Below are 20,100 nucleotides of genomic sequence, written 5' to 3' on the forward strand. Positions count from 1 at the left end.
TGACATTTCTCAATGTAACTTCACTATAAAAGCTAGTAATATATCATAAAATAACAATTAAATATATTGATCATTTGCTACCACCCCAATCGATTGCAATATCACTTTAAGCAGCATGCACTAGATGCACAGATCGTGTTGCAATGATTTCTGCAACCATATCCATCTTACAAAAACACAACCAAGATGTATCGAGATTTCGGATTTGCCAGAGATTGCTCCTTTCCATCTCAAGCACACACACACACACCAAGTGGAATAGAAGGAAAGAAGCGTTGGAGGATGGGATATCCACGGGACCTAGAACCATCCAAAGATCTATGACCGCAATCATCGACAACGAAAGGAATGTTCAACGGCCCTCGGGCGAAACTAGTGGCGGATGGGGTGGAAGCCGTCTGCGAAAATTAATTCTCGAGCATTGCTCACGGAAGTGTGTTAATTTGGCTTGGGAAATGGCACTGGGCCGTCTAGCTAGTCTAGCTGAAAACGGGAGAGATGAACGCGTGGAGAGCAGAATACGAGCGACTCTATACCTTCACCGCCAATGGCAGGGAGTGCGTGCGGGTGCCTCCCTCTTTCTCACACAGACTCTTATCCCGATCGGGCAATGAAATATTACGCAGTTCGGAATCGAAGGGGGGGGGGGCTAGGATTATACTTATCTGTACGCTCTGATTGAGGATTTCCAACTCCGCCGCCAGGTATAAAACGGATGTTTCTCCGCAAAACCCCTTCTCTATCCTTCTAGTCACAAACGCACACGCCTACACTCTCGGAAACAGATCAGAAATACCGGAGAAATGCGGTAATAACCCTTTTCCAAGGGTTAGGATTTCCTGTCGAGGGCAGCGAAATACGAATTTCAGCAGGATGGACATTTCAACTGGATACGTATAAGTTTGAAAGGAGTTATCTTTTGTAGGAAAAGATATTATCTCTCGTAGTTTTCAGCGCTATACTTGAGCGTATTTCTTTCCGTCTTGGTCTGTATTGACTGGAGAACGATACCAAAACATTCGTGATTCATACATCGTATCATAATTGTTTTATGCAGTCTGATGCAGATGTGCTAGTTCAGGAGTTTTTAACCTATGGGTCGCTACCGATAGTTTGGTTGCAGGGATATCCGAGATGGGTTATTCAAATCTGCATGCAACCACAGACTCTTGAGCAATGTTCAAATACACATGCACTCCGCGGATTCTTGAGCTATGTAACATAACTAGGGCTCCGATTTTTATAACCCAAAGATGAAAACGTGGTTGTTGATAGGTTAAAACAACTGAATTTCAGGTTTTTTTTAACCAATTACCAACGATGTTTCATCTTTAGGTCATAAACATCTGTGGCCTAGTTATGATTCAATTTTTATTCGCAGGGACTTCCGAGATGGATCGTACAAATCCACTTACAGTCCTGTTATAAATTAACTTACTGGGACATTAGTTTCACTAATTTTGAAAAAAAAAACAGTCCTGTGGGTCGCGAAACTGATTATGTTGTTAGTTTTGGATCGGGGTTAAAAAGGGTTAAGAACCCTAGTGTTACTTAAATTGTGATATACAGATCATTTTTTGGATTTTCAGGGTGTCTGGAAAAAAACTCATCCACAATTTAAAATTACGTATCTTGAAAACGGTTAACTGAAAAAGTTCATTCTGGTTTCACGTCTGTCAGACATCTTGTGCAGTGATTATCACAACATTTTTTGGGTTTAGTTGAACATTTCGTAACTGGATGACGCTGTGCTAATACAATCCTCATGCGTATGGTGAATCCAAAATTTTACAAATCATTATGATTGAGATACGTGAAGATACGAGAGTGGTTAGGGAAACAAAATTTCCCAGCACTGTGGACAGAAGCTTTGTTTCTTCGTTTCCCGTCACAGTTGAGGTGCTTTATATATATATTTATATATATATATTTTGTATACATTGTGCATTGACCATTCTCAAATTTCGCCCATTTCCACATGTCAGTTTCTTCTTCTTTCTTGTCCACAAGTCTTTTCCACATTTCTTTCGAAATCCCATTCTGCGGTCTCCGGCCCTTATGTGCCACTGGGTGCACGTGCAATTTTTCTCCCTAGTCATTGGGTTCAGTTGTCCATTTCAGTCAAATGTCTTGTACGTTGCATCGAGTTGATGGCTGCCTTCATGGGGAGAACGATGCGAGTGATTCGATACTTGCGAGCACGGGGTGCCACCACTATAAATCTTTGCTAACTTTACCGACACAACTCTGTCTCTTTTGAGGTAACGGAAGTAAAGTGCTTTGCATTAGTCCGGGGTTGTGAGCGATTCTATCTATCTATCCGAGTCTGCCGACAAGTAAAGGTTGACGACTATGGTGCCATCAATTACTGAAAACATTGATGGGTTACCTCAAAATTGTAATTTACTAAAATTTTACAGGAATATATGAACAAAAATATTTTATTTTCAATCAACGGTTTTCACGATATTCATTTTCAAAGTTGGACAGTCTTTTTCTTGGATAATCCGCAGAAAATCAGCAAATTTTCACGTATGTTTTCATTTACAATGATATTTTTAAAATTCACCAATAGATACCGCTGCAGTCTGAAAAATGTGAATTGTAACATTTTCATATTTCCCAATGTTTACAGCAAAATCTCGGTGTTACACAACAAAATTCGTGGATCTCTCTCTCTTCGGTAATGGTTCGACCTGAATGGTCACACATACATTAAAGATGCAATTTTGTATTTATTTGAGAATTTATGGGGTATATAGCAATTGCCTGTACCGAGTGTGAAGAACTGCCTTATTTTATGTGTAGTATCTCAATGTTTCTCACATTGTTTTCGACAGGGGAGAACTCTGCCTGTGATGTTTTATATAACCTACATTATTTTAATATTATAATTCTACATACATTGAAATAATGTGTTTAAAAAAATTTCATTTTTTGAATTATTTCCAATATAGTTCCTCCGGGTCCACCTGAAATCGAAGGCTATCAAGAAGGTGAGACAGTTCGCATGGGTGACACTCTAACCCTAGCATGTGTATCAAGAGGTGGCAACCCACTGGCTCAGCTCGTTTGGTACAGGAACAACATACAAGTCGATGTGACTTACACCACAACTGGGCGGGAATCGACCAACACGTTGACTTTCGTCGTCGATTCCAGCGATAATAAGGCCATCTACAGATGCGACGCTACAAACTCTGTCCAACCTAATCCTATGGTTGCTATGGTTGAGCTCACTGTACAATGTAAGTGGAGTTATAAAATGCAGATAAATCTCATTTTTACGATTTTGTAAGCGGTGGAATTACTATGCGTAAAATTAATGTCATGTGAAAATCCCATTTGCATATTGGTGATGTGATGTCATAAACATGTATATGAATCACCTCTTTAAACAATTATAATTCTATATATAGGGGATAAATACCAAGCAATTGGCTTATGAGAGTGTGTTTCGCCCTAAATACTTTTGCCGATCAATAATTTGGAAAGTTTTATACATAAAATTCCTCTCTCTATATATATATTCCGAAGTTGGCCACTTCGCAAAGTAGCTAGCCCAGTTGAACCGGCCAATATTCAAAATTCAGGCTTTCGTCGAGCTTTAGCCGGCTTCTATATATCGATCCCCTATACATCCCTATATCGATCCCTACGATTCGGGAGTCATCGCCGCTTTGGCGTATTTTTTTGTGATAATTATGGCCATTTATAATTAGCCATAGCTAACGATAATAATTATGGTTAGCTATAGCAACCCTAACGATTGGCAGTAACATATAGGCTATAGATGGCGCTGTGCACTGTAATAAAATTGACACCAGCTGTTATACAGTAGATAACATTAGAAAATTAACTTTTTTTTTCTTCTTATATCTACCAGCAACACACTTTGATATAATGTATGTAACTCAAACCTTAAGGAAACGATACTTTATGCGAGTCGTATGTTGTCGAATCTCGATTATTTGTGTGATTATGTCTTCGGATGATCATTGTTTACAAAAAACAACCTATTTCATACATGAATTATAAAAAAAACACATTTTTTTAACTCTTTAAAAAACTAGCTCGATCATGATAAACATTTCACAGGAAACCACACTTTCATTTCTAAATTCTGTATCAATTTTTAAAATGTGCCATGGTCTTTTTACACACCATATAAAGGATGAACGTGACCTATTCTGAAAAACAAAAAGGTATGATAAACGAACCCAAGTGGTGTATGAAACATTTACCAACCCTGTCCTATTTCGAGGAGTTTTCGAATTATGGGGGGGGGGGGGGGTATTCAATTATGCATGAAAAATATGTCAATTTAAAAAAAAAAGAACCGAAGTTGTGAAATTTCTGAAAGGCCTACACGCAAACTAGGGACATATTTTAAAAAAAATCCTATAAATTGACATCAATTTCATCAGAATAACCGAATTCATTGGCGAGCTATAAGCGCTGAAAGATTGGCGAAGTGATAAATCGAATTGTAACTAAATTCTGTACCCGCCAATTCTTAATTTTCGTCGCATATCGACTTCGACGAACGCCGATTTCAGTGATGTATTACGAAAATTTCTCCTGAACCGTATACTAGGCTTCTTCGAGAAAGTTGGTAAAACGGACAAGTTTTTTTATAAATTTGATCGGTTGTATCTAGAGGGGTGTTTGCGTAGTTGGCGATGAATAATTTTGGCGACAATTCGACTTAGAACTTGCCAATCTTTCAGCGCTTATACCTCGCCAATAAATCCAGATATTCCGATGGAATTGATGCCATTAAGTATTTTTTCTGTTCTTTCCAATTATGAGCTGATTTTGAGTGTAGGTTTCGCAGAAACTTTAGGGAATCAGGTTTTTCAGAATGTTGCATTTTTCTTCCGAATCGATTATCCACGGTAACTGGAAAACTGTTCGAGATAGCACAATGTTAGTAGGATGTTTCTTGCACTTGGACTCGTTTATCACGCCCCCCTTCCGTTTGGTAAAACGCGTCACCCTGTATACTGATTTATTTATCTTTTGAGAAATAAACACATTTTTCCTCTCGAACACACATTACCTCACATTTTTTATTTACTAGTATATTATTTTCGTTCATTTCATAAGTGTTAATTACAGAGTAAATGTATAATTAGTGCAAGAAATAACATAAAACTATATTAAAGAAATTCGCTATACCTCAGAAAAAGAATATCTCAACACCACACATATATACTCCAACAATACACTAGTTATATGAAGAAAAAAAAATCTAGGTTTAAAACAATACACAGAACAAATTTCCAAACAAGCACATCATGAAATAATATCGATACGAAATAAATATCGATAGCTTTAAAGAAAATGGATTAAACGTACTTGAATTACTTCACAGATCCCAAACGTTAACGTAACACGGAATTTTATCTGTCCAAACAGTTCGTATGAATAATAAATCATTTTCGAAAACTTATTACTGTGAGAAAAAGAGAGAGAAAAAAAATATTTTCAATGCTTTTATAAATAAAATATGTGAATATTTCTTAGAATAAAACAGAGAAAAAACTCGAAGAGCTAAAAAAACTGTTAAAATTTTTCTTCTTATAAATTCTTTATTTTTCTCTAACTTTATATGTACATTTTTTTTTCTATTTTTTTTTCATTTTCATGAAGTAAAATGTCTGTTTAGTGGGAATGAATTTATAATAACCCGTTTTATCTGTGTCTTTTTTATTTTCTTTTAAAATAAAAAAATAAAAACGGAATTCTTTTGAAATTCTAAATTCTGCCACAGAAACGATCACAAAAAATGAGACTTGAATTTATTTGATCTGTCATTTCTTATTATTTCCTATTTTTCTAACGTTATTAGAAAGAAAATAAGAAAGTTCAGGGGGGGGGGGGGAGAGGAAATGTATATTTATTTGAAGTGAAATTTTAGAAAGAAAATCGAATAAAAATTAAATTATTATTTTTTATTCGTGCATGAAGTACATTCACGTTTCATCCGATTCGTATTAGATATTTCCACTTTTGAAATTGTTTTTCTCTTTCTTTTACAACCTTACATATTTACGCTGTTAGTAATAAAGAACAGAAAATAAAATTCGTTCATGATTTTCTTTTGAGGGGTCTCATACCTTTTAACACGGTTAGAAAGGTATGCTCTAGTAAAAATATCATTAACAATGCACTTAATCATTGATTTATTTCAAATTATTTCAAATTTTTTATATAAATTTTCTATTATATATACACTGTACTACCTTATGCGAGTATAAAGTTTTATGTATCTCTAATGCATAATTTTTTGCAAATTTTCAAAAAAAAAAAAGCATTGCTTGCACAGCATTGCAAAACAGCTTGCTTGCACGAGCATCACACCATAGCATCACATCACCGCAATTGAATCAAAATTGATTCAAAATATATAAAGTAAACTTCAAAGTCAACTTCTTAGTTCAGTTCGTGAAATGTTGTAAAAGATTGAGTTGATGAAATGGCACTCTTTTGCTTCATTTTGCGAACTAAACAGTTTCCTTTACATTTTCTGAATCAATTTTTATAAAATTATATTGATGTAATGCTATTTTATCATTGGCGCAAGCTTTAAGCAATGCATTAATTTAAAAATTGGTGAAAAATCATCTATTAGGCCACGATTTGATAAATGATTGATTTTGACGCGATTGATTGACGTGATTTGATAAAAGTTTGATAAATGATATTTTTCACCAAACTTGATAAAAACCAATAATAATCCTATTGGTTACATTCGCTCAACGTAACTGATAAATGCTTATTGTTTGGATTTTTCAAATTGTATACACAAACTTTTATAAAATTTTTACAGTGTAATCCCGCCTTAGAGGTATAGTATGTAGAACTTTTTACACTGACATAGGATAGCATATACAATCAAAAATATGTGTAAAAAATTTGAAATAAATTAATGTGGCTAAGGCTGGTATTACACTATAAAAGCTTTATGCACGCACGCACGCACACACACACACATACACAAATTCTTAGACACCCCCCCCCCCTTAATGTATTTTGTTTTAAAAGGTATAAAATGAATATTTCTGTGTTTTATTTATTTATTTCAGTTGCTCCAACCAAAGTGACTATAGTCGGCCCGAAAGAAGCGCAGGAAGGTGACTCCGTGACGATGTTTTGTTCGACTGATAGGAGTAATCCTCCCGCGGATGTTTCGTGGGTTGTTGATGGACGTCCATTGCAAGCGGCTAATACAATCACCGCTGATCCCCGTGGAGGATGGATAACGTCTTCTAACGTCACTATCGCTATCAATGGACACGTAAGAAGATTTTTTGTTATTTCTGAATTCACTCGTGATCAATGAACGCAATCGGATGTTTTTAAAATGTCGATCCGAAATAATGAAATTACCTTCGAAATGTTTTCCAAATGGGATTTGCGACACTTTGTGCTGTTAATTTTTTTTTTCTTCATTACGCGTGTATCATTCGGTATGCAGTAAATTCACCGGGCATGCCGCCCCCCCCCCCCACATCCTTCAGTAGGGACCCTAGTCTAGACGTTTAACGGACCCTTGTATGATAAATTTATAGTGTGAAAATCAAAAAATGGTTAGAATTGTCCTGGCTCGAGGGCTAGGGACCTGTCAGCCCCACTCTTGTGGGTGTGTGTGGGGGGGGGGGGTCATTTTCACTTGTGAGCATTTCTCTGCAACGATATTGCTTTCACCCCAGTATAGTTTATTTAATAAAGGCTGATAACACTGCTCAACAAAATAATAATTATAATGTTCTTAAAGAAATTTCAATGGTTTTAGGGAGTATTTGGCGGCTAAATTCAAAACTGGTATTGCTTTTGCCGAATTGGCTCTAGTTTTGAGATAATGCAAACTCCTAACACATACAATGTGATTTATATGCTTCTCATGTAAAACCATTGAAATTTAATTTCAACTTTATCTTAAAAGCTAGAGCCAATCTGACAAGATCGATGCCAGATTTGTAATCAGCGCCGCTAAATCATCCTAAACTCGCTGAAATATATTAGAAAACAAAATCAGTGTGTGTTAGGCAGTGTAATTATTAAATGCGCATTTAAAACTTGTAACGGTTTGGTGCACAAATGGCCATTTAATTATTTAGTAAGGATGAAAAATCGACAGTATTCTCTGAAATCACCGGTTGTTCGTCAGTAAAGTATTGTTGGTGAACTGTGAAACTAAATTTTCTGTCTACGAAATGTTGTCGCGCGGTGAGTCTATCATCTATGATTTTTTATTAATTAACATTTCTGTCAACGAATTTTCTGTAGCTGAATTGCTAATGCTGAACTCAGTCAGTGAATTTAGGGCCAATGAATTGCTGAGAGCGATCCGTTTTTCGTTCCATTGGAGTCGGCCATTTTTTCCAGGTTGAATTGCTATCGATGATTTTTTCTTGGTTGAACTGCTATCGATGATTTTTTCTTGGTTGAATTTTACTGTTGGTGATTTTTTCGTTGATTCTGTTGCTGTGGTGATTTTTCTTGGTTTAATTACTGTAAATGATTTGTGCGTGGATAAATATTATATTGTTGTGGTGATTCTTCCTTTGGATAAAATACTATAAGTAATATATGCACCAGTGAATTGATGTCGGTGATTTTTCTTTCAGTGAATTGCTGTCAGTGATTTTACTGAGAACGAATTGCTCCAAAAAAACAAAATGTTCTTGTGCAATCTTATGAGTCATTAGTTGAATTTTTTTTTTTTAAATTCTGAACTCTGCATACGTTTGCATTAAAACATTAATAATATCCGGGACATAATGAAGTCTAAACTTGATTAAAAAACTTAATACAAATCTGTGACGGCTAAAGATTTCAAGCATTCATGTTCATCCGTATGGTTGGAAAACGCCTGTTAATTAATCAATTTCAGCAAACTTTTTCAGTACTTTTGTTTCCAAAACTGATAAAATTTACGATCATTTTCCATATTTGACTATAAACGGGAGAATATGCAGTTTCTTAAATTGGGTCCAAAACAGCTACTCTATTTCAACCCCAGATACGTACGTATTACAACTTAAACCGTGATGTGAAGAACGATAAAAATTTATAAACTCCTACAAGAAATATATTATCAACTGTATAAATAATCAAATGATATAAAATATATATTTCTTTACTTCAAACCAAAGGTACATGAGTTTTTAGATTTGGATACCATTCTAAAATTTTGGTGAAATCGGAACTGGTTTGAAATTTGATTTTGAAATCCATGCTTAAGGTTATGAATAAATATGTGCTTTGGAATGTGTTTGCTGTCTGCATAAATCTTTAATAGTTGAATATGAATGTTTGTATACATCGTGTTATTACTTTTTTTGTGTGTGTTTATGTATTTGTATATGTCAATAAACTTCAGTTTTCGGCTCATAATGCTATACGAACGATTTTCGCTGTTTTTCTCTCTTCATTCAGCCCATACACTTTTTCTACTACTACTACTGCTAAACTTCACATGCACTTCCATATTCCTCTGCGGAATTTCTAACGAATTGGTGCATGTTGGAATGTGTGTGTACGTGTAGTGAAACTAATGTTTCTGTGTTATGCGTAGTGTGCTGCCATCTGCCATCATTTTTCTAACTATTAGTGAAGTGTAATGATTGGGTAATTGTATCGCTGTAGGCCTGTTGCCCTGTGTGACGGGACTTTTTAACTGGGCGATAGGCTCGCATTCACGCCACAAAGTTGGGAACCGCAGTAGACCAACTTCAGTCGACCACCAACGTGGCGACGGTGGGGTTTTGAGCCCGTGCCCTAGCAAGGCGAGCTCATCACTATGACCACTCGACCCTCGACGACCACAGCGGAATCTTCTCTACTAAAATATTATAGAATTTTTGCCAGTTCCTACATAATTTCAAACTTAAAAAAGTTATTTTTTCTTTCCAGGAGAGAGATATGAAAATGTTTTCTTGCTACGCTGTTAACAAAGCACTTAGTGAAACTATGGTTGAATCCGCAGTGGTCAGCGTATTATGTGAGTATTTAAATTGGAATTGATTTTCATAAAACAAATATTTCCATATTTTTCAATTTTTTTTTTTAAATTTAAAATGTTCCATCCGATTTCGCCGTTCCATTTATAAATCCTATATTAATAATGCGACCGATTGTAATGGAAATGTACGTATATTCTTGTTATTTCTTATCAACGTGGAAATCGAATTGCGATTTGCTCGAGGGTATTCTGAGAATTGGTATTTCCTTAGGGGATGAGAATCCAAATGCACTATCCGTTCCAATTATAGAAAATCGATCTTTATAAAGGTAACATTAAGAAGAGTAATAAAGGATTAGTGGATTCAATAAGATTCGCTAACCGTTCGTTGGACAAGCTCACGTGTTATACTATTTGCTTAAAGCATAAGGGACAGTTTCCTTGAAAGAAAATAAGAAGTTCGATTGTATTTCTTTCAATTACTGTCTACATTCAGTTACATGGGAAGTTCAATGATGTCAGACTTATATCAGACATCGTTTTTTTTTTAATTTCAACGTTTTCGATTGCGCGAAATGAAGTTTATTTGAATGTAAATGTGTGTGTGGAAGTTTATTGTGTCCTGAGGGGGGGGGGGCGGGCTTGCTTTGAATCATTATCCGCTTTTTTGTGTGGAATCAGTAAAATAATCAACTATTCAATGAATCGTGTGATGGGAAATAATCCAGCAAAAGTATGTGTATGGTCATCTCAGTTTAGTTTATATGTATGTGATTTAGTTTCTTCAAGTTGAGAGAAAACCACTGATCAATGAATGACACCCTGAACACAACAAAAATAATTTCCGTCAAACCGTAGTAAAATATATACAATTAATATGAAACAATTTATAACAAAGGGTTCACCTTCTCTTCATACTTAACGATAATCCAATACAACCTTTTTATTCCTTGGATAAGAATTAAAAATAGAATTTTCTCAAAGTTCTAAATTTTACAAACGAATCCTTCAGAAATTCGGGCCACGCTCTCTCTCTAAAGGATGATTTCTAAAGAGATTTTACATCCCTGGCTGAACAAAGCCTTGTTAAAGAGGCACTGAAATCCATTTGATGGTCACGAGCAATCTCATGGTTATGTTAGACAGAATTAAATTAGTGCATTTTAATCTATTCCATTCAGTCATTCATTCATTCATGAGTGGTCTCTACAGTTTTTCTCCCAGATCGGCCAAGGATACGAATGATACAATAAGCAATGAGTATATACTTGTCTTGGCACACACTAGTACTACTACTTAATCGTACATGCATCTCGTACACATTCCTATGCGAAATTTCTAACAATCGGTACATGCCGGAATGTATCTGAGTACATGTGTTGCCCTAACGTTTTTATATCGTCAGAATTGTTCTTGTTTTGGGATTTTGCTGGTGTAGCCATCTGTCTTCCATATTTGAAGTAAAGATGGTAAATCTTTGCACAGACTAGTACTATCTAGTGAAGTCTATCCCTCGTGCTTTCAATCGAGGGTTATATGGACATTTTGGAGTTCAGAATATTTATTCTATGGGAGCATGGGTGAAAATTAACTTAAACAGGGGACGTCAGGCTATTAAAGGGACGTTAAAGACCTTAAATAGCAGTCATTTGATCGAAATATGATGATAAAAACGTTATTATTTCTATTTCTGTTAAAATCCGGTCAATCTACCCGTGCATCACTTCGAGAGGAAGGTTGACGGATAACAAGCAAAAGGATCTAGAGATCCATCTTATTAATACAAATTTTGTATGCTCTAAATGTAGTCAGATATTAAATTTAACGATTGGAGAGGGTCTCATATCTGGATGGTAGCGCTGTTATCCAAAAAAAAAGATGAAAAAATTGAAATGTAATTTCTTCCTGTACAAAATTTTAAGAGCTAGTTTTGTAGAAAGAGGATTTTTTTTTAATGAAAACCAGAGAAATAACTGTACTAAAAAAAATTGAAGGATTATTTTTATTCCTGGACGAGTAAGATTTAATTTTAATGAGATCACACATGTAGATGTGTATTAGCAAACCATAGATGGGAGGCCCTGGTTAAGACAGGAAGGCCTCAAGAAAAATATAAACATGGTACAAAGTGGGTTCGTGGGTGAAAAACGATCAAGAGACATTTGTATATTTTATTCAATGGATGCTGATTTCGATATCCACGTAGAGAACTTTATTCAAATAAACAAGAAGCGTCTATTTCCCTTGTTGATTTTCCATTATTCTTCGTACCACTTATGGGCTCGAGTACTTTTTAGCTTTCCCCATTTATATCTTATCCTAGCACAAAAATAATTGTGATAAAGCGTAAGCGATGAGTGATTTACAAGCAAAATGCACCGAAACGATGTTTATACCTAAAGCAAAACAGTCTTGGAATTTTCCGCTTTGGAAAGTTTCTTGATATGATGATCTCAAGAGAGAAGCAACCCCGACTAGTTTCATCACCTATGGCAATATTTCAATTCCGGGAGAAGGATTAGTTAAAAGGAAAAGGCTCTCTCTCTCTGCCTCTACATACAACTCATGTGTGCCGTTATGCATTCGGTGTGTGTGTGTGTGTGTTCTCTACTAAACTAATCTTCAACTGGGTTGCCAGAAATTAATAACGCGAAATTCCTTGAATTCCTCTGTGTGAGGTTAGGAAAGGGTGGTTGGGGGTGGAACTTTCTCGGCAGCAAGTTTTGTGAGTCCCAACTAGTTTGCTCATTCAAAACCGCTAATGAACTTGTTGAAGGAATGTGTGTGTATGTGTTTTCTACTGTTATGCTAAATGGATTTATGTCTTACTGGTTAAAGTTTTCTCACTACCTCTCTCTCTCTCTCTCTATACGTATATATAGTTTATATGTGTATGGATGTATATATTTATCTATCTTTTGGTTTGAAGATCCCCCGGATCCACCGACGATCTTGGGATATACAGAAGGCACTCCGCTGGAGACTGGAACGCAGCAGCAATTGAATTGTGTCTCCCGAGGGGGTAATCCTCTTCCAACCCTCAAATGGTATCGCAGAGAAAAGGAGGTGAGTTTTGGGAATAAATTGAAATGATTATATACCTGCATGTAGCAGCCCGTGTTTGAGGTTGTATTAAATGCACATAAATATTTGGCGGGTGTAATTTCTTTACACCAATTCCTATCGTGTATTTTAACTTATTTTGGGCTGTTAATGTTTTTTTTTATCTGAGACAGACAAAACGGAGTTCAAAAAAATCTTCTCACATCACTTATATACTACGTAGTTCTGATAAAAAAAAAAAAGAAAACAAAGAAGCAGTTATTCGGAGAGGGCCAAGTGAACGAATGGTGCATAGTAGCTAACACCGAAAATACTAAATATGCATCTAAAACCACGGAAAAACGACTTTTTTTTCAAATAGTCTCGAAAATGGCTGAGAGAGGGCAAATACAGCAATCTGGGACCATGTTTTATAGTGTGATTCATATTAAATCAACAATATGCAGTCCCATCTCGATAGTTGCACAATGCCATCTATCCTCCATTTTCTCATGATGTTTTATGACTCGAACTTCCAACATGTAATGAGTATTTCTTTGTTATGCGTTATAAATTCGTTTACTCAGCACCATAGGTACCCCCTATTGGTCACTTTTGTTGTACAGTTAATTTGGATAAGTCGAACTCCGATAATTGGATTATCTGTTTGAGTCTCTCTTAGATTTTACTCAGCCCAGAACTTTTTTCCGTATTTTAGTGCTAAAATTTTCTCTTGACTCGGATGTTTTTCCCCTTTAAGTCGAAGTTTTTCCGTCCATTAAATTGAAGTTTTCGGGAACAAGGGAAATTTAGAAAATAGGATTTCAGCAATATGATTTAGCATTTGTCAGTAGAATTTATCATTTTGCGAAAAAAAAAAATCAGCATTTAAAAATTGAATCCAGCATTTAGCAATAGAATTCAGCGTTTATTATTTAGTAACAGATTTAGAAATAATATAATTCAGCATTTAGCAATGGAATTCAGCTTCCAACAACAAAATTTAGCAATATAATTCAGCTTCTAGCAACAAAATTTAGCAATATAATTCAGCTTCTAGCAACAAAATTTAGCAATATAATTCAGCATTTAGCAACAAAATTCAGCATTAACAATAGAATTTAGCATTAACAATAGAATTCAGCATTAACAATAGAATTTAGCATTAACAATAGAATTCAGCATTAACAATAGAATTCAGCATTAACAATAGAATTCAGCATTAACAATAGAATTCAGCATTAACAATAGAAGCATTAACAATAGAAGCATTAACAATAGAAGCATTAACAATAGAAGCATTAACAATAGAAGCATTAACAATAGAAGCATTAACAATAGAAGCATTAACAATAGAAGCATTAACAATAGAATTCAGCATTAACAATAGAATTCAGCATTAACAATAGAATTCAGCATTAACAATAGAATTCAGCATTAACAATAGAATTCAGCACTAACAATAGAATTCAGCATTAACAATAGAATTCAGCTTTTAGCAACAGAATTTAGCATTTAGCAACAGAATTTAGCATTTAGCAACAGAAGTTAGCATTTAGCAACAGAATTTAGCATTAGGAGCAGAATTTAGCATTAGGAGCAGAATTTAGCATTTAGCAATAGAAATCAGCATTTAGCAGTTAGAGAGTAGGTAATAGAGTTCAGCATTTAGAAATAGAATCAGGCAATATAATTCAGTAGATTCATTTGTCTGCTTGCAAAAAAAGTGAATAGCTTTTTCATAAAAGAAGAACAAAAAAGAAACAGTCAAAAAATGACCCATTTTTTTGTGTATATGAACTTTATTTATCATTCGTTCCATTTATACGAGTGTCATGTATATGCGTCCGTTTCCAAAATACAGTATTCGCATCTAGATTATTTCTAAATATTCTCATTCAGTTATTAAATTAGAACCAACCGTTTTTGTATTTAAACTGCATCATAAATGAATAAATTATTCAAAATTCCAAGAAAAAAATCACTAAAACATTTTTTGACTGGAATAATTTTGCGTAAAACTTTGCATTAATAAAATGAATACGTATCAGAATTTTCTTCAAACGCCTACAGCATCGAGTAAACTAACGAGGTACGTTCTGATCTGATATAGATTCGCGAATAGCGCTGAGAAAATATTTTTCTTAATATAATCTTCAGTATTTCGGATACAATAATTAATTAAATAAGTTGATTATGTTTATGAATCGATGCCTGAAGATTAAAATTAATCATATCGAAGGCGGAAAAAGTGCGTCAAAAAAGGAAAAAAAGGGTTTTTTTTCCCGTCTCCTCAAAGTATTACTTCCTCGCCATTCACTTTTATTGTGACAGCGTCTCTGTTATTGTCACGCTTTGAAAATTGATATTTTCCAATAGAACAACTTCTGAAAAACTTTCATTCATTTTGGTTGTTGTTTTTTTTTTCCGTAGTTTGCCGTACATTTACGTGAGAGAAAAAGGGAGACTTATTATTATTATTATTTTTAATTTTTATATTATGTTTTTTCCATTTTATGCTGTATATTTTATTATATTATTTTTATTATTATTATTTTCTTATGTACCCCTTTTTCTCTATCTCCATTCTTTTCGCAGCTGATGTCCGTGACGACAACCAATGGGAACGTCGTATCGACTGAGTTATCGATCACCGTCGATGACAATGACAACGGCGTCGAGTATCGCTGCGACGCCTCCAACTCTGCATCGATACATCCCATCTCGGCTTCCATTCGTCTCACTGTCTATTGTAAGTACAGCATCTGACTAAGGATAAAATAATAGTTTTTTTTTTTAATGCGGCTTGTACGTGCCTATTATATAAGACAACGTTTCACAAACTTTTTAAACCCAAGCACCGGTAAACTGTCTGAAACACTTCTACGGACCACTATGAATAGTGTGAGTTTAAGACCCGTATTTTACGGGAAATTCATGTGCTTCTGGTAGGACTGCATTCTTTATACAATTGCCAAGTTCTTTCAATGAAGCTCATTTTAATCTGTTAGCTTCACTGAATACAGATTATTTTCATAACTTTGTAAACTACGTTATGGTAATTATGACTATATGTACGAATATTTATGTATCACGCGTATTTGTCATACTTTTTTTTTTTTCGGGGAACTGCATTTCAATGGCAGTTTCCAGTATCGCCTTCAGTTACCTAATATTGGTGATCTTTCGAAAATAACTGGTGATTTTGCCGGCTTATATTAATGTATTTTGCCGTATTCGAGATCCAAATTGTAATCACTAGATTTTTACGTGTTTTTTTTTTTCGTGCAATTTTTTTTACTGCGATTTGTATGTAAAAAATATCGTTGATCCTTAATTTCACAGTAACTTCAGCGGTATTTGGCAATTTCATTAAGAATTACATGTTTTGGAAACAATTAACGATATCCCATGTATATGCGATCACAATCCCCATGTTTTTCTTGAAATATCGTCACCCAAAGATTGAGAATAGATTTTTTTTTATTTCAACCCAAGAAGATATTACTAACATCAGTTTCACAATCGATAATCTTTCATTCAACTGGAATAAAATTGTAAGGTCTGCCTGCGGACCACCTGTAATATCGTCACGGAGCACCTCCAGTCCGCGGACTATAGGTTGAGAAACGCTGATATAAGAAATACACACAAAAGAAATCTTACAACATTTTTAAGATATATTTTTTTAAAGCAACACAACAATTTGTAAAGCATAAGGATCAATGGAGATTAAATTGAAACTTTACATTGTGCGTTTTTGGTTGATAATGTTCATTATTAAATGAGTTCTAACCATAGCCTGATAAGATAATATTTAAAATCTTATGAATAATAAGCTGAATAGATGCAATTGCACTCGTTTTACGAGAATACAAACACGGTACATACACATGACAACATTTCTAAAATTATTGCTCTCTATTCGAGTCAAAAATTTCAAAGTTATCGCTGCGCTTATATCGTTCAATGAGATCTGTATGTTTTTCGGACTTGTAAATACAAAATTTCTATGTACAATTCTGAATTCCAATAAAAAAAAGTAAATATTTCAAGGAAGTTTCATTTTATTATTTGTGAAATATCTATAGACTACTGTGCCCTTATATCTTTCAAAGTCTAAATCGTGGGCACTTTTCTCCTTACTGCAGATGATAACTCAGATGTCCCCGAACAGAATTTGAAACTCTATAACATGCAAAAAAAAAAATCTATTCATGTTAATTTAACACGAGAGTTAACGGCATTAATAAATAAATATGGAATTAGTTTTTGAGTGAGGGTCGTATTTATTCCTCACAGCATACCCTATTTCACTGAGTTACTCCTTTTGGCTACAAGATAACTAAAAACGAAATAATAAAGTTCCTCTAGTATACTCTAATTAATATATATATTAATGTTAATTGGGGTAGGTGGTGTGATTATTGGGACGTTTTGCCTTTACTTTTTAATTTTAATGATAAAAAGCTTATCATTTCCATATTTTTATTCCCACATAAATTTCAAGAATAATGTCATGAGCAAACTTTCAAATGCCAGGATTTTTCGTTTCTCATTATAACTACGTTCGACTTTCTTACTTCAATGACTTCATTGAAATTATTAAAATTATTAACAAGTGATAATTAATGAAATGTTCCTGGTACGTAATTCATCCCAACACACTACATACGCATGACATGTAAGTAAGTTTTGAAAGGGAAAACAAAAATTCCAGTACCCATTCATGGAACGGCGCAGTGGTAAGATGCTCGTCTTCCACTTTGAAGATTTCCATAGGTTCGAATCCGGGCATAGAACGTCAGAAGCAAGTTCTTTACCTACCGAGCCTGGGGCGACCACCGATGGATGAAGCCTTCATTTCCCACCCACTGATTTCAAATCTGACCGATATCTGACCGGAGTTGGTGTGCGGTAAAGTAGTACCCATTCATACGAAATTCCAACGGGATTTATTTTCATTAAAATACCATGCCTCTCGGCATTTCAATGTCGTATGTGTATACACTCAAGCTCTCAGGCTTTTTATACTCAGGTATCGTTGCAAAATTATCATGCAATTAGCTATAGAGAAATAATTACTATTGCTTGCTTCTGTATATTTGTCATTATCTACAATGATATTGTATACTGCTATAAAATACAGTACATACATATATACGTGTATACCAAAATCCCCCGTATCATCCGGCATGCCGAGAAACATCGGGCAAGTCAGGGCCGAGATATTCGAATCACATATTCTAAAAAATAATTTCAGTTGGCTGAATCCTTACTGTAATTCTCATTAAACCTCGCTTTTCCCGGTATGCCAGGAACGGACCAGACTCCCAACATTCAAACATCTGGTGTCCCTCGAGTTTGATGGCTAATGCGGGAAAATACGGTAAATAACGTATATATGTAGATGGTTTTTTCCCGACACCAAACGCATGAAAACAAGACATTCAAGCAATGAATAGGATCTATGCCAGGTTGATAACAAGAAGTCGCATTAGTGATATCTGATATTTTTGGAAACTTTTATGGAAACTATACATTGTTTGGGATTCCTTCTGAGAAGAAACCAATAAATACAAAAAAAAGGGAATTCTTTTGGTTTAGAAGCAGGATAATGAGATGCAAAACAAGAATAGAAAAATGCTTTCAGCGAATATCAGTTGAAAAAATAGTGAAAAGGTACTTTACTGAGACATCTCACGGTAATTATTGTGACATAACTAAAATATAAGAATTTAGTTAAAGGAATAATTATCGTCATCCTTTCCGCTTGTTTTTTTTCCTTGTCCTTATCCTGCAGGCATTGATATAGCTCCCGAAAAAAAAAATGGCTCTAATTCTAGAACAAAAGACAGGGGGAAAACAACATGAAAGCTATTAAAATAGTTGCTTTGTATTCAGTAAAAGACGAAAGATTGCTCCATGAATTATAAATTTTTCAGGAGGATAGCCCATTCTTCTCATGATTCTTTTTACTCTCTAGTACTTATTTATTTATTTATTTATTTATTTATTTATATTTTTTATGTGCGTGTGTGTGTGCTTATTTACGCCGACGAATAACTCTTGTACGCGTACATGTGTATATGCATGTACTACTTTTGCTGCAAGTGTGAAAGCCTGTTTCTCTCATTATTTTTGCAGTTCCCCCGGCGGCAGTAAATATCAAAATAAAGCCGAAGAGGCCGAAGGCAGGACAAAAGGTGAGTTTTTCCCGATTTTATCGCCGTGTTTAAATTGGTTCGCTATATGGCAGAAGCAAAAAAAAAAAGAACAATAAAATATAAGACAAAATAAAAAAATTAAAAAAGAAAGGGAATGGTAACGATAAAGCCGAAATGCGAAGAATTCTCCTCCTCTAGGTTTGAATCGTTAAAATTCCTCTGACGAAGCACCATTAAAAAATTTCCTAGTAAGAGATACGAATGCTTCGATAGGAATTTATTTTATTTTTTGTGCATTTATAATTCTAAATGTCAGTATGGAAATTTATGTGTTTTTTTATCAGATACCCAGGCACATATTTTATTGCTGGAAAATAATGCTTGTGTGGGGATTTCGAGGAATGATTCTGATAATATTGATCAGATTTCGGTTATTCTGTTTAATTATATTTCAAAAAATATTTAAACAGGATATATATATATTTCAAATGTGATAATGGACAGGCCTGTTCTGAACTCATGAGGGGTAATGATAATACTTCCATGACCGTGAGGGGTACATTGAATAATAGAGAGTACACTGAAAAAGACTTTTTTTTTCTATATAGAAATTTAGGGCTGGGAATCGAATTTTTGAAATACATGACATCCATATTTCTTATGGGCATCTTTTTCTCAGCCATATCGTTGGGCATTTTGCCTTTTGTGGCGCTGTATTTGTATATAAAATTTTTAACTGGTTAATCAAAAAAAAAAAAAATCAATCGATTAATCGACAATTAATTTAATTTTAATCGAATATTTTCAAATTATATTTACTGATAGCCAACGTAGTGTTTTTAACTTTTAATATTAATATTGATGCTATAAAAACATATCCTATTAATTTCACTCATCTTTTTTTCAATCAGTAATTTC

General features: G+C 34.5%; 1 protein-coding gene across 2 annotated transcripts in view; it reads left to right on the top strand.

Moving 5' to 3' along the window:
* LOC149076046 (nephrin-like) overlaps positions 1 to 20,100 on the top strand; it is a 238,813-nt gene that overhangs the window by 192,910 nt on the left and 25,803 nt on the right. For both annotated transcript variants that reach the window (XM_089243569.1, XM_089243570.1), the window contains exons 7-12: positions 2,958 to 3,248; positions 7,092 to 7,303; positions 9,925 to 10,012; positions 12,903 to 13,039; positions 15,614 to 15,767; positions 19,163 to 19,221. In XM_089243569.1, the coding sequence (XP_089099695.1) occupies positions 2,958 to 3,248; positions 7,092 to 7,303; positions 9,925 to 10,012; positions 12,903 to 13,039; positions 15,614 to 15,767; positions 19,163 to 19,221 (941 nt within the window). The remainder of the gene's footprint in view (positions 1 to 2,957; positions 3,249 to 7,091; positions 7,304 to 9,924; positions 10,013 to 12,902; positions 13,040 to 15,613; positions 15,768 to 19,162; positions 19,222 to 20,100) is intronic.

Source organism: Pholcus phalangioides, unplaced genomic scaffold, assembly GCF_987345545.1.
Source record: "Pholcus phalangioides strain wild (caught in Gottingen) unplaced genomic scaffold, Ppha-v1.0 ptg000015l_1, whole genome shotgun sequence".
NCBI lineage: Eukaryota > Metazoa > Arthropoda > Arachnida > Araneae > Pholcidae > Pholcus > Pholcus phalangioides.